This window comes from Rhipicephalus sanguineus, chromosome 9 (assembly GCF_013339695.2).
Source record: "Rhipicephalus sanguineus isolate Rsan-2018 chromosome 9, BIME_Rsan_1.4, whole genome shotgun sequence".
NCBI classification, from domain to species: Eukaryota; Metazoa; Arthropoda; class Arachnida; order Ixodida; family Ixodidae; genus Rhipicephalus; species Rhipicephalus sanguineus.
In genome coordinates, this window is record NC_051184.2 from 5,717,953 (window position 1) to 5,732,824 (window position 14,872).

The 14,872-nt window shown below is 43.7% G+C and overlaps 2 protein-coding genes across 3 annotated transcripts in view; one reads left to right on the forward strand and one right to left on the reverse strand.

The window, feature by feature from the left end:
• Positions 1-14,872, reverse strand: part of LOC119404492 (flavin-containing monooxygenase 5) — a 161,022-nt gene that overhangs the window by 125,874 nt on the left and 20,276 nt on the right. The window lies entirely within an intron of this gene.
• LOC119404489 (uncharacterized) overlaps positions 1-14,872 on the forward strand; it is a 93,744-nt gene that overhangs the window by 77,421 nt on the left and 1,451 nt on the right. The window contains exons 8-21 of the mRNA XM_037670999.2: positions 153-206; positions 1,581-1,652; positions 1,772-1,804; positions 2,762-2,815; positions 2,896-2,964; positions 4,324-4,356; positions 5,368-5,424; positions 5,946-6,014; positions 6,732-6,764; positions 8,600-8,653; positions 9,187-9,267; positions 9,365-9,397; positions 12,985-13,038; positions 14,756-14,821. Coding sequence (XP_037526927.1) covers positions 153-206; positions 1,581-1,652; positions 1,772-1,804; positions 2,762-2,815; positions 2,896-2,964; positions 4,324-4,356; positions 5,368-5,424; positions 5,946-6,014; positions 6,732-6,764; positions 8,600-8,653; positions 9,187-9,267; positions 9,365-9,397; positions 12,985-13,038; positions 14,756-14,821 — 762 coding nt within the window. The remainder of the gene's footprint in view (positions 1-152; positions 207-1,580; positions 1,653-1,771; positions 1,805-2,761; positions 2,816-2,895; positions 2,965-4,323; positions 4,357-5,367; positions 5,425-5,945; positions 6,015-6,731; positions 6,765-8,599; positions 8,654-9,186; positions 9,268-9,364; positions 9,398-12,984; positions 13,039-14,755; positions 14,822-14,872) is intronic.

The following is a 14,872-nucleotide window of genomic DNA, read 5'->3' on the forward strand; positions in this document are numbered from 1 at the left end:
GTAAATTGACTTCTACCAAGCGTCTGTATTTCTTTTTTATTTTTTCCTCCTTTGTTTCTGTCTTTCTCTCGCCTATTTGACATATAGGATAAGGAAACCGTAAATGGAGATATCCAGCGTGGCTAATTTATCTGATGGTGCCTCTGTTTCAGCAATCACCGACGACACTGCTGCTTCTGGAGTGCCGCATCCGACTCGAAAAAAACGTACGCTCATCCAACGTCTAGCCACTTCCTATTACTCCTAACTCCTAATCGTAACCTTTCCTTCAGACTACGCTTTGAGTTCCAATCGATTGCATCTGCCTGAATAGCTGCTAACTTATACGTAAAGCGATATGATGGTGCGTTAAACAGTACATATTTAACAGATGATGGTCAGTCCACGGAAGAAAACACTGTGCTGTAGGATCATTCTATCAGGCAATGTACATAGCGACAGTTTTAAAAGATGGTCTGATGACCCTATCATAGAGAGATGCGTTTTAGCCTGGCTTTACTCTAAATTAAGCCTTCTTGACGCGATGTCACAGCGTCCGCATCAAGCCCATCGGACGAATGCGCGGACAAATGCAACGGTGCGGGGTTCAAATTTTCAAACACATCATCTGCACCATTGTGAGTAATTGCTTAATATTAAGCAATGAAAAAGTGCCTTTCGCCTTTAAAAGTAGCTACAATATCATGCGTGACGCATATAAATAAAAGATTAAGGGGATTATTATTATTTCATTAAAACTCGTCGTTACTTAGGCGAAATGTCATTTGACCTAACACATCAATCGCCAATTGGTTTTACATAATATTGTGCGATTTCTTACATTTTCGAGCTACTTTTACGAAATTTCAGTTATACAGCTTTTGTGGTACATCGAACCTCGTTATAGCAAAGTAGCATCCACCATAAGTTCGTTCACTATATCCGATATTCGCTGTAACAGCAGATATAAATACGGCGCTAATAATCGGTAATGTGGCTCGCGCTAAAATCCTAGGTACACAAACACACTATTCTAGGTTTCAAATCCACTATAAACAGAATAATACTTACCCTTTGGCATATCAAACTAAATAGAGCGGAACATGAGAAGGTGAAATTACAACAAAAGAAAGTTCGTTTGACAAAACAGCCCTAAGTTCACATTTATTTGAAGAAGGATTTGACCTTCTTCTGGTGGCTTTCCACAGCCCTGCGTAGAATGACGTTTTCCACAGTGCTCATGCATTAGAGGGGTCTCATTTTGCTTTTTTTTTTCTCCTTCCAGTTATGAGCCTCACGCAAACGAAATATTCTTTTCGTTGCAGCCAATATTGCGAGAGATATCGCGTTATCGGTTTCGTTATAAAAAAAAATTGTCACTGGCGTGACCAACCAAAGTTCTTATATAGTTCTCTATAACCGATAATTCGCTATATGAGTGTTCGCTATAACGAGGTTGTACTGCATATCCGAGAACAATCACGGTAACAAGATGACACACAAGCATTCGTGCAATATCACGATATGTTTCGGTGCAGTAAGTAACCATATATCGCGATAGTGTACTGGAATGTGTCCTCGTGAGCCTTTGCTTATCGCAGCGGGAGAACTTGACCGAGTGCGAGAGGTGCGTCAACGAGTCGGGCATCGCCGGGAACGCCACATTCGCTGAGGTTAGTAGTGCTCAGCAATGCTGAGCAGTGCTGAGCGTTGTGCGAGACATAAAAAGCACTACGGACACACGTTCTTCGGATGTGACTACAAGCGCCTGTACTATTTATTTTTATTTCAGTACAAAAAATTGGAAACCGAATGTATGCCCAGGGTGAGTACCTGCTGAACGCCTAATCTTATTTCCTTTCGACAATATTAATTTAAAATGAAAGCGGGAAGTTTGTGCACTTATTCTGTTGATCAATGTGAAAATGCAAATAATGGTGTTCTTTGAGTATTTTGGGTTGCTACCCGCACGACGGCAAGTCTACTTGTCTAAACTTGAACTCCAGCGATGTTTCCTGCCCAGAGATTTTCGATACCATTCCCGTAGTAATACTAGAGTCAGCACATGAGATGTCTCCTTCCTACTACTATCCTATCGGCATGTTCCTTGCTTTAGTTTTCTCTTCCAACTTGCTTCGACCACGCTAGTGAAAGCGTTCCGCACTCTATGCTTATCAGCAAGCCTCTTCAAAGATAGAGACGCGAGAGGTTTGCATAACGACGGATTACGCAAAGGCCAAGACCGTGCTGCATCCGATTGTCGTATCTCAGTTGGCAATTGTATACGAGCTTGCACGATACGCAGTCAGAATATTACGCGTTCCGATAAGGGCTCTGACGCCCGATATCTCCACGTGAGCGCTTCAATTTCAATATGTGTGGACTTGCGTGGCAGCCCAACACTACAGTAAAGGCCTGAACACACGTACGCTTTTTGACGCGGCGCCGCGCCCTCTCCCTAGAGAGAGAGGGCGCGCAGCTTCGCGTAGCCGCGTGCCCTCTCTCCCTATAGGGAGAGGGCGCGGCGCCGCGTCGAAAGGTCACGCGCTGACACGCTGCAACGCGTACGTGTGTTCAGGCCTTAAGACAAAAAGAAAGGCCAAGGAAATTTTCCACAACACGTGTGAATGGTTGGCCTTTCACGCTGCCCTCATGTTTTCGTGATAGTTACTTTCACGTAGTAATAAAACAAACGAAATACAAAACAAGAACGAAATGAAAGAAAATGTTTTGAACTTGGCAAGTAAATGAGGAGCAGACCTTTAACCGCTTTTTTTCGCAGGCCTACCCGAAGGACCGCATCAGGCGACTATGCAAGTGGAGGTTCATCGAACAAGTAAATACAAAAAAAAATGTTGCGAGTTGTTTGACGCACAACTTTGCCTCGCCTCGCCTTCTGTTATTGCCCTGGCGCAGGAGGAAGTCCACCGGTGCGAAGAGTGCGTGGACAACTACACATTGCCAGCCGTGTTCGAGTACGAAGATGTAAGTATTGTAGCCGAACATTGAGTATTTATTTATTTATTTATTTATTTATTTATTTATTTATTTAAGAAGTCCTTACAGGCCTCGTAAGAGGCACTGGATAAGGGGGCATAAGAATAATAAATGATCATACATAGTGAATGCGTAATTAATACAGGACGAAATGGCCTAATTCATGCACATGACTTCATAAACACATTAGAAGATTACATAACAATAACTGTAAAGGCAAGATGATTACTAGAGCAAAAACAAAAGAGGTAGCTCGATGTATTGTACAAAAAAATACGAGAATAAAAATATTAATGATCCGGCCTTATGCAGGGTGTCTCACATAACCTGAACCAAACTTTTAAAAGAGAATGCCGAGACATAATGGTGAGAAAAGCGCTATAATGTTTGTAGTCGCCTTGAGTTACGCTATTTTGCGAAGGATCATGATCTAGCTAATCAGTTTGCTTTTATTATACAGATTCTGAGATATTAATTAGAGACGCAAGTATGATAGTAAATGTCTAAATTCATGTCTAAAGATACCCACTGACGTTGTTTCGAGTGCACTCTTTTAGCGCTATTGTGCCTCCTGGTAGCAGTCATCCACCGGCGCTCGCTTTGGATGGCTTTATAGCTTTTATGCTTGTTAGTTAGTTAGTTAGTTAGTTAGTTAGTTAGTTAGTTAGTTAGTTAGTTAGTTAGTTAGTTAGTTAGTTAGTTAGTTAGTTAGTTTAGACAGACAGACAGACAGACAGACAGACAGACAGACAGACAGACAGACAGACAGACAGACAGACAGACAGACAGACAGACAGACAGACAGACAGACAGACAGATAGATAGATAGAAGATAGATAGATAGATAGATAGATAGATAGATAGATAGATAGATAGATAGATAGATAGATAGATAGATAGATAGATAGATAGATAGATAGATAGATAGATAGATAGATAGATAGATAGATAGATAGATAGATAGATAGATAGATAGATAGATAGATAGATAGATAGATAGATAGATAGATAGATAGATAGATAGATAGATAGATAGATAGACAGACAGACAGACAGACAGACAGATAGATAGATAGATAGATAGATAGATAGATAGATAGATAGATAGATAGATAGATAGATAGATAGATAGATAGATAGATAGATAGATAGATAGATAGATAGATAGATAGATAGATAGATAGATAGATAGATAGATAGATAGATAGATAGATAGACGGTCGGATGGACGGTCACGGACGGACGTTGCTTGAGTGCCTCACTATAAACCTAAAGCAAAGAATTAGTGCGTTCATGGAAAACAACTTCATGCTAAATATTGTTCTTCGGTTCTTTTCTATTATTCAGGTGTGGAACATGAGGAAGAAGTGCATGCCTCGGGTGAGAGTTGTTTCTGACTTGTTCCCGTGCATTTTTGTTGTTGTTTTCGTTGGAAATAACTGCGTACACACAAAACAATATGTAGAATACAGTTCTATCTTGGCTGCCAAGAATAATAAACCTTGCGAGCAAGTAATATTTTGCGCTCGGCGTAACTCGTCTACTTTCGAGCTACAAATGACACGCACATACTAAATTAACTAATGGCGTTCTTTCTGCGAATGCAGTAGGCTCGTAATACTTTACGAATGGCATGGACAAATGACAGAGAACGGTCCCTGTCTAAGAACAAGGTGCAAGTACATAACGTGATTTTAGTCAATGTTTAGTAGAAAGAAAATGAAGTATTTTCTTTTACTATAATGTTTAAATTCAAGCAAATGATATTTAACACTCTATAATATATTTAACCTGTACGAGTACCCATTAAAAGCAAACGAGACAAAATTAAGGCTGTCATACGTAGAAAATTGTCATTTTTCCATAACAGCTGGTCCGTAATTTAATGCGCAGAAGAACGCTTCTGCGCATTATGACACGCCGTTTGCAAAATGTGAACTTGTGATGTAGTAAATGATGAGCGCCACATGGCAGGACGAAGATGCACGCCACGAACTTTTTTTTACATTTTTTACAGCCCTGTCCCAGTGTAGGGTAGCCAACCGGGATCAGCCACGTTAGGCTTCCTGGCTTTCCATTATCACTCTCCTCTCTCTCTCTCTCTCTTTGCTTACGCAACCTGACTCTAGGTTCAATCATTTGAATACATCAAGTTTATTCGGTTGCCTCATACAATGGTGGCCAACCATATGCACCATAGGCGTGCGTAGGATTCTCCGGGGGCGAGGGGGGGGGGGCGGGGCAAAGTGGCCGATGTTTCACTGCATTGATCCCCTCTTCCCGAACCCCTCCCACTGAGGCCCTACAGTAACATTAGATGACATGACTAATCTGAAGGAATGAAGGAATTTTAACGGTTCTGATATGTTTTCCTCGCAATTTCTCTTTCAGCCCTCAAGGAAAGAGCTCCTTCGAAAGTCGTGTGACTGGTATTACAAGTACCAGGAAGTAAGTCCTCTTCACTTTACTTTTTTAGATGCGAAGCAGCTTTTGCTCGGGGCTGTGTCCGTCCCTTGGCGACCGTGCGCTCGGGAACCAGGTGTGCTGGCACGTGCTAGCGCGTTCGGGCCTGTGTAAGTGGCTGGGTAAGACGCTGTGGCCTCTCTCCCTTACACTCTCTCAGCAATCATGTAATGGCGTCGGGGAACGAGATTCTGCAGACGCGCGATGAACCAACGCGTTGTGTCCTAGTCAGAACGCACTGGCACGCGCTAGCGCGTTCGGGCCTGTGTAAGGGGCTGGGTAAGACACTGTGGCCTCTCCCCCTTACACTCTCTCAGCAATCACGGAACTTCAAGTCGATCCATGCGCTGCTTCGCATTCCCACGTGGTTCCCTTTAGTGGAACATGATGTAATTTTTTTTTCAACGCTAACATTTCCTTGGAGAAGCATCAACTAAGAGAGAGAGGACCCTTAATGCGATGATGACAATGTCGACTCTCACACTTGCGTTGTTTGTTGCTCTTAGGTGGAGAAAGCACAGTGCGAAGCCTGCGTTGAGAAGTCCAACCTGCACGAAGACGCATCCTACGCATACGTAAGTGTACGACTATACAGACTGGCTGCAACTTCACTGAAATTGAAGCAAAGAGCCCTAAAGAACGGGACAATGACATTTTTTTTCTTTGCTTGGTCATCGTCCTCTTCTTATAGCTGTTTCCATAAAGTTCAGTAAGTATATGCACCACAAACAAGACCATTGTCAGTAGAAAAACGGGATATCAAATGGAATGCTCATTCAATATTTCTGGGAACGCTCGTTTTTACTTTAATACGTTTTAGCAGCATCGTGGTTATTCTGCGCTTAAACTTTAAGCGGCGTGTGTTTTCTTCACTATATAGTTCTGCGCTGTTTACTTATTTGTTCCACATTTCCTATTTATTTAGACAACATTTGTGTGTAAACTACTGTGATCCGCTTACCTGTCCTCGTTGCACTAGTGACGTTATTTTTTCGTGTTGGTGTCGGAAGATCGCCATTCCATTCCCTGTGTTTTTCAACTTTCGTGTATGACACACTGCACTAAATGCTACATAAGAAAGCTGACACGTAAGCGTAAGAAACACTTAATCACCGATTGTTTTGTCCCCAATCAACGTGATTGATTGCTGGGCATTGACGTTACAATATAAGAGTTTTGTAAGCTCAGGCTTGGCCTCGCTCTTTATGTACGTGCTAATGATGCATCGGACACCTGTCGATAGTTCTATGTTCTGATCTCACATATCTTTAATGTACGGCTTTCGCCCGCAGGAGGCACAGGTGCGGAGCATCTGTATGCCAAGGGTGAGTTCTCAATTACCTCTTATCGTGCTTGCAATCATCGCTCACATTTTGTCATTAAACACGAGGCTAACAACAAGAAAAAGGAATAAACATGGGATGTGACTTCCCGGTTCTAATCAACGCCTCGAATCAGAGATGAACAAGATGGGAGCATTAGTAACGCGCTCATCAACCTTTCCGGGTTCTGTCGATGGCGGGTATCGCAGCTTCCAACGTTGATTGTTACGCCGATTAACGCGCCATACCTTATCACTTGATCGTGGAAAGCTGTTAGAAAGCAGTTCAAGGCGTCCTGGGCAGGCATTATGCGAAATACGTTAAGCGGCACATCTTCCCGGCTTCTCATGCACAGCCGCTCGTAAGGGACGTGCAAATGTAGGTGTCACGCGGACTAATCTAATGTGGCGGGCGATAGCAGGGTGTATCCTCTGTTCTGTGTTTCTGCGGAATTTTTTTTTCGAATAAAAAACAACATCGTAATCTTTCATGCCGTGTTGTAAAGGCCCACAAGGTTGCCCTCCCGTAAGTGAGTCGTTTCACAGGTTCTTGCAAGAGAGGCTGCGGCCGCGCAAGAAAGTCAGTTAATGGTTAATGTTCCTGTGTTCTTGTCGACGTGTGATGAGAACATATGCAAGGCAATTCGTCGATTCAGTAGCGCTCGACAAAAGATACAAAACGAGGCAGGCAAGCACGTTATTCATTAATATTTTTTAAATGATTGTGATTACTACGACAGCTCTCTAGTATAGAGACAAACATCAATCGCTTTCGGGCCACTTCGGCTAATCTAGTACTGATCACTGACACCATTAAGTCGACAACTAGTAAAAAAGGACGACCCTGGTTACCCTGCAAGCTTACCTTGAGGATATCGGTGTCATAACTGAACTTCAAGCGCCATATGTGACATTCCTGCCGTCGTGAAGGTGACTGGTCGTTTACCTGTACTCGACGAAGTCGGGTTGAGTCAAAAGCCGTGTTGACTCAGTCGAACTCGACCGTCTTCACATGCATCGTGCCAAAGAGTTTGTCACGATGCACGTGAAAGGTTTGTTTATAGAGCTCACCCAGTACTGACCGCTGCAGAGTATAGACCCGACGTCTAGCTTTTAAATGCCACAAGGACTAACCGGGCAATGTGAAACGTCCAATAACCGGCTGAGACTCAACGTTGCCTATGTGAAATACTTCAAGCACAAGATTAGGCACTCGGACTCGCCTACGAGCACCACATGTAATACTCGGGAAGACTTCAAGCACGTCCTCTGTGACTGCTCCCGTTACGACGCAAAACGACAGAGTCTGAAGGCAGCACTTCATTTGCAACGCGGCTTCAGCTCGGAGCTGTGGCACCTTCTCGGCTCGTGGAAAGACAGCGGTTGTGCGATGCGCAACACAAAAGCGCTGTTGGTGTTCTTGAGGAACACCCCACTTAATGAAAGCTTGTGAATGACTCTTTTGTGTATATATGTGTGTTTGTGACCTTACGTATTATTTGTCTGAATATGTGATCATTATATATATATCATAGTCATCACCAGACACCTGGAGTAGCAAGCCAGACGATAAACTAGACTAACCTCTCCGGGAATTATATTGAACATTATCATCTCTCTCTCTCTCGATGCTTGCTTGCTTAGCCCAATCCGCTAGCGCTTACATTTCGGTCCGACAGTCCGAGTCATCACATCTTTCACTTCGTTCTTGCTCCAGTTCCTGAGCATTGGCTAACGCCATCTGAATGAATTCAACACGAAAGCTTCGATCTCTTTATGTACCGATGTCATTAGGATCACTTTACTACCTGACTTTAGCTGGTTTATCTTTAATCGCAGAAACCACCGAGAGAAAGAGTCAAGGATGCTTGCCCGCGGAGATTCAGACAACCGGTAAGATTTGATACGGAGTGTGTGAAAATCGTGTGCTTTCATGACAGGAGTACTGCGAGCACCGCGTGCCGATGCACCTGCTCACCTCACGAAGACCGCAATCGCCATAATAATTTGAAGTGGCACGAGCATTGAGTAACGCTCTTCTTTCTCTTCCAAGCACTTCTGGTCGAGCATTTACTTCCGGTTTTCCGAATATTCAGAAAAATTCTTCTAAAAAGTAGAAATCTACGATTCTACTAAAGTTAAAGAGTTTTTTTGGATACATATGATATCAGCGCATAAGTTTACTTAAGAGCCAATTGACGGTCAGGATAATTAGTGAGCAGACGGTTTTCTTGTAAGCGTCTGCGATCGTTGCGGCGACTGGCGGAGAAGATCGCAACTATGCGATTCTTTCTACGTGGCCTCTGAGATCCAGGGCACACAAACGCCGACGTGCTAGTGCCGCTACCAGACACCTAAGTCAACGATTAGGGTCGCCTCCAATTTTTTCCTTCATTTTGGCTGCTGTTTTTCTTGTTTTTTTTTAGGAGGATATTGAACGATGCAGAAAGTGTGCCGACGAGTACATGAACGACAACAACGCAGCCAACGAGGTGCATTCGCTGGACGTAAGCAGTTTCCTCAGATCACTACGCCAAGACAAATAACGTTTTATGTATTTGAGTGTAACTGCAGGTATTTCCTTTCTCACACGACTGATTTCAGGTGCAACAGCTCTACCGTAAATGCCTCTCAGGGGTAAGAATGTTTTATTCACGGTGAAGACCATTAGAACTTGTGCTCCACTACTTGTGAATGTGTACACATGAACTTATTTCACCTCTTTGAACTTCCATGTGGTGCTCGATTGTAGTGCATTTGCACATCTGTTTGACTGCATAACATTTTGTGCTCCCATTATTAATTTTACTAAATATTTGCCTGCTAAGCGAGGAGTAGCCGATGCCATCATAATGGCACCAACCTGTCCTATTCATCGTTTATATAAAAAAGACTGCATGTGCTTATTGTTCAAATTAAAACTCGTTTTTCAGATCGGCAAATGACATCGTGTTGTAATTCACTCAACGTCGTCATTGCAATGAGCTGATTTTATCTGTCACATCTTGACTAATCTGTGTGTTGTATGCGAATATTACAATGTCAGCTATCAAAACTGAAGAATCAAAACGGGACAACCTAAAAAAAAAAGAAAGACTAACGCGTATGCCTTGTGTTTGTCCAAATTTACCCCACCTCAATCGCGCTTTTTAACGTGTTCAGTGCAATGTACCAACAAACACGCTCAAGAACCTTCATTCGGTTATAATGAAATCTTCATCAGCCATGTGATTTTGTTTCAACTCTTTGAGCTATTCTTATTTGCAAATTGCTTAAGTCGCGCCCTTTTTCAGCATTGTGATATGTTCCCCCGGTAGCTATGCTATTGTACGTTTGTTACCTTGGGTGACGTAGCCTTTGAAAAACAAATTAATTGTTTTCGGCCATACCGTACTCGACTTCATCTTATGTAGTAAATATCAATCGTATAAGAAAAAAAAAGAATGGTCAGTTTGTTTCGGGCTACATTTTTTCTCAAAGCCTGGTATGTATTATAAGCAAAATTGAAGTAAACCTGGTTGTCATCATTCGGGTTATAGGCGACCACTGCAATACGACGGTTTTTAATAAATGTATATAAGGAGAGGTCGGTGATAACATGCGGCGCGGGCTACTCCTCTTCTAATGCACAATAGTTGTCGTCGCAAAGTAGTGAACAAACAACACTATACGAATAGGCACATGGACGAAAACTCCCGGACTTAGTTCCATTTCTTCAACACAGAAATGTGTCCCCTTAAGAGAAGAGTTGCCAAAACAAAAAAATTCACAGAAAAAAAAAAACTCCACACATAACATAAAGGTTCGCCAGCATGGTGCCCCACTTTGCACAAACAAACGCTACAAAAACAAGGAAATGCAAGAAACATGTAGTCAAGAATACCGCTTGATAATCACAACACGAACAATATTTTTATCGAATTTAGCATCTTTATGGTATTTCCGATTCATCAAAAAATTGCACTAATGGGAGTGCAGGAATGTTTTGAAATTTTTTTGTTATCCATGGGTCCAAAATTTTTTGCTATTGATAGTGGCCATCTATTCAAACCTTGTAGATTTTGCAAAAATTTCTTACGAGGAGCAGTATAACTTGTACAATGTAGAAGAAGGTGATCGTGAAGAAAACGAGGGCTTCTTCCCAGGAATCTCTGATTACTCCAATCTCGCGTCAGCTGACATCCCTCCTAAAGGCCCGCGAATATCTTGATTTCGTCACACCACCTGATACCTGGCCGTCATTTAGACGACTTCCCTTCCCCTGGCAACCATTCTGTGACTCATAACCACTCATCGCCCGCTTCGCACATCACATCGCACAACCAACACAATTTTTCCCGTTATTCAGTTAGGATATCGGCTGTCTCCGCTTTTTTCTCGAAGCTTCACCACTTACAACAAGCCCGAAATTGTGAAGTTTCTATTGCAGCGCTTTCAAGCCATATAGGCTTCCCAAGCAACGCTTAGCGGCGCTGCTGCTCTTGACAGGCAGCGCCATCTCTGGCAGAAAAAGAGAAACTGGGGCGTGATCAGCGAGCGCTTTCCCTTCTCGCCACCGCGTCGACCGCGTTGCCGCTGGCTTCCGTGCACGTGCAGAGCTCTCGCGGTGCACTTGCGGCGTCTCACAATGTACCGCGTGCAGTGCGGCTTCAAAAGGATCTTCAAGCTTGACTTGCACTTCCGCAAAGCGAACTTGATAAAATGAGGAAAGCTCGTCAATCACGTTAACGGTGAAGAGCAGACGATCGACGACAACCACGCCCGACTCAAAGCGAAATGCATTTCCCAAGTCGCGATTACACCGTGTAGGACGTATACCTCGAGGTAAGTCTCATTCTGTCACGTTAAAGATGAATAATGGTCCACATGCACTCCGAAATGAAGCCGTACACGCTATCGATGTTCTGCGGCGTGGACTACGAATCATATGATTGTTGTTTTGATATGGCATGCTTACAGTAGCAGCCGTGTACTTTCGTGAACAAACGTTTGCGGCGTGCGAAAAAAAGATTATACGGCCATGGCACTGCTTCCTGAGAAGGTTAGAGTCAAGTCCTCCGTGCCGCTGGAGAATCACCCGCCGATTAAGACGCGAGGCAGCTAGCTGAGCTTCAACCACTGTGAAGCAAGATGAACTGCTCGGCTCGTTTTTTCGGCTCTCGCGTCATGCTTGCAGTCTCTTTTTATGATACCGACTTGACAGGCGTATAAAACCTGTTGCGTGAACGCGGCTAGAAAATCGCACAAAGTCAGAAGGTGGTTAATTCAAGGTTGCAATTGCAAAGCATGTATGAAGTGCCAGTTATATTTAGCGGCTTAAATATATATCACCCCAATAAAGTGACAAAAACAAAGCAAACCTGCAGAACGATGTCAAAGCTTGCTGAAAATGCGCAGACGTCCGTTCCGGCGTGATAAAGCAGCCTTCCCGACGCGTGAAATGCAGGCGCCGAACTTCTGACAATGTGCGGAGTTCAGTTGAATTCAACCAACCGCGCAACGCTAACGGTATAACGCGAATGTGAACGTTCAACAACGACGGGTAGGTCTCACGAGCACGGGGAATCAAAACACAAAGTTGCTTCACCTACAACCGTAACTGGACTTTAACAATGCGAGAAGACAGCGAGTAATCATTACTGTAGTCGCTGCGTGCATGCGCCCCGTTACTTACCGATTCAGGCAGTCGGAACGAACGAAAGCGATGAACTCAGACAGCCAAAATAGAAGGCGAGACAGCGCTGTCAGCTATCCACGCTTGCCGCCTTTATTTCTCGTGCGACACGCCCGGGAGCCGATACAGTTTAACACGTGAATCGTGTGCCTTGTCTGCACTGTTGTGGCTGGCCACTGAACCGCAATACTTCGGACCACGCTTGCGCTTCCGCTGGGTCGCTTCTGCCATCGTGGAAATGCGCAGCTTCGCACAGCAAGCCTCTCGGTTCAAAGTGCCGAGCTGACGGCCCCACAGTTACCCGCACCGAGAGAAGAACGCGAGCGCACGTGCGCTACCGCTACTGTGAAAGGGGCTGAGTCGGCCGCGCGACGGTTCAGTGTTGTCCGACAGAGCCGCAGCGCGGCTGACGCGGCGCTGTCGTCGCGCCGCAAACTTGAGCTTGGGTTCCCTATATAGCTCGAAAAAGTATTGGTTACTAGTAGTATGTTAATAATTTATGATCACGTTCACGTTTAGTTGCATTGACTCATGCCGCTGTCCTTCACAGAACAACCTGAAGTACCGCCTGCTTGAAGAGTGCCAACAGAAGATACAGGAACCGGTGAGCACGTCACAACCTTTGTACCGCATATTTTCTAGAATTAAGCGTCGTCTATGTGAAGTCAACATAGTACACACTTAAAGAAAAGGTAGTAAAAAAATGTAGTAACTGCACCATTTACTACCCTCTTGACACGTTTACTACCTTTCCTTTTTTTCCTTTCCCTCCTCTCTCTCTCTCATCTTCCCCCATCGTAGGGTTGCCAAATGGGCATGTGTTTGGTTAACTTCCCGGCCTAGTCTCTTTTCTTCCTTCCTTTTTTGGCTACCATTCTCTCCATTAGAAATATATGAGAGGCAGCAAATATTGTCGTTACTACTTAACGTGTCATGGTTTGTAGAGGTTACTACTTGCGCACGTGACGGGGTAGTAAACTTCCCTGTAGGTACTAACTGTAAGTGGTATCATGGTAGTAAAGTTACCAACTTGGTAGTTACTACCTGCAATTACTACATGGGTAGTAAATGTCGTGACAAGCGCTTACTACCTCAAAGTTAGTAAGTACTACTTTTTTTAAGTGTACGCTATGTGTACTGCGTTCATTATTGCAACATATAGCATGGTGTTCTATGTCAACAAAAGGCACACCGAAGTTGATTTGAAGATGAAGGCTGAGAAATCAGCCTTCATCTTGAGATGAAGAGATGAAAAAAATCATTTTGTTTAAAAATATTTTTGTGTAAAAGCTTTTGCAAAGATTAAAACAGAAAACCCCGTACCATACTTATAGTGCGTGTTGCACTTCTCAGCTGCGTCGTATCCCTATTGTATTGACATCTGAAATGCACATTGTTGGTGATGTTTGAGCATAGATTATGTGCTTTGAGGACAGCCACTGTATCGCCTTGTTGATCGTCTTTTCAGAGTTAAAAAGTTGCATGAGCCATAAAGGAGCATATCATTATTACAGCGACCTGCTCAGCAACTTACCTTGATGAAATTGATAGTGCATCTCTGTATAACACTCAGCATGTCTCTGTTGTTCTGATTCTTATGTTGTGTGGCATCACTGCATGAAAACCAGTCATGTCCTTGTGTACGTGTTTATGTATTCAGTATTTTTTCAAACGACTTGATTGGTTGACGCGTCTTAAGTGCGGTAACTGCGGAAAGTGGCATTTTCTCTGTGTTTCTTTTTCTGTCATTTTTGTCAGTTAAGCACATTTTTTTTAAAGTACGCTATGTTGACAGATTATTTATTCTTTATAGCACCTCACACCATGTCATGTTTTGATTACCGAATTATCTCTTGGTTGCGAGAGAGTCGGAAATATACCCCAATAGTTTAGGATACATCCTATTTCATCTAAATAATTCACTCACCAAGGCATCAGGCTGTCACCACGCTTAACACGGACACTCCGTAGCCTGGCCTGGACCGGCTTGTACCGACGCCAGCGCCGAGAAGTGTTGGTCGGCATGTTTGCGGCGACTGGCGATAGCTGGAGCTATCAATAGAGAGCGCACTCTCCCCGCCAGTCAGACATAAGCGAAATACAAGTCGACCAGTCAAACTGAGCTGCGCTCCAGCTATCGTCAGCCGCTGCAAACATACAGAGATACACTTCGCGTCGCTGGCGTCAATCCAAGCCGATGCAGCCAGGCTGCTGAGCGTTCGTATCAAGTGTGCTGACGGCTGCACATAATTCTGTAGCCTTCTCTACTCTGTAACAAAGTACAGCTGAGGCACACTCCGTTCTCTGCTTGCATACCTCAGGAAGTCGCGAAGAAGTGCAAGGATTGCATCGTGAACACTTACCGTTGGAGGATACCAGAACATCTGGTAAGATGCAGTAACCCTATCAACATAAATTGTCTTCTAGTCTTGCGTATA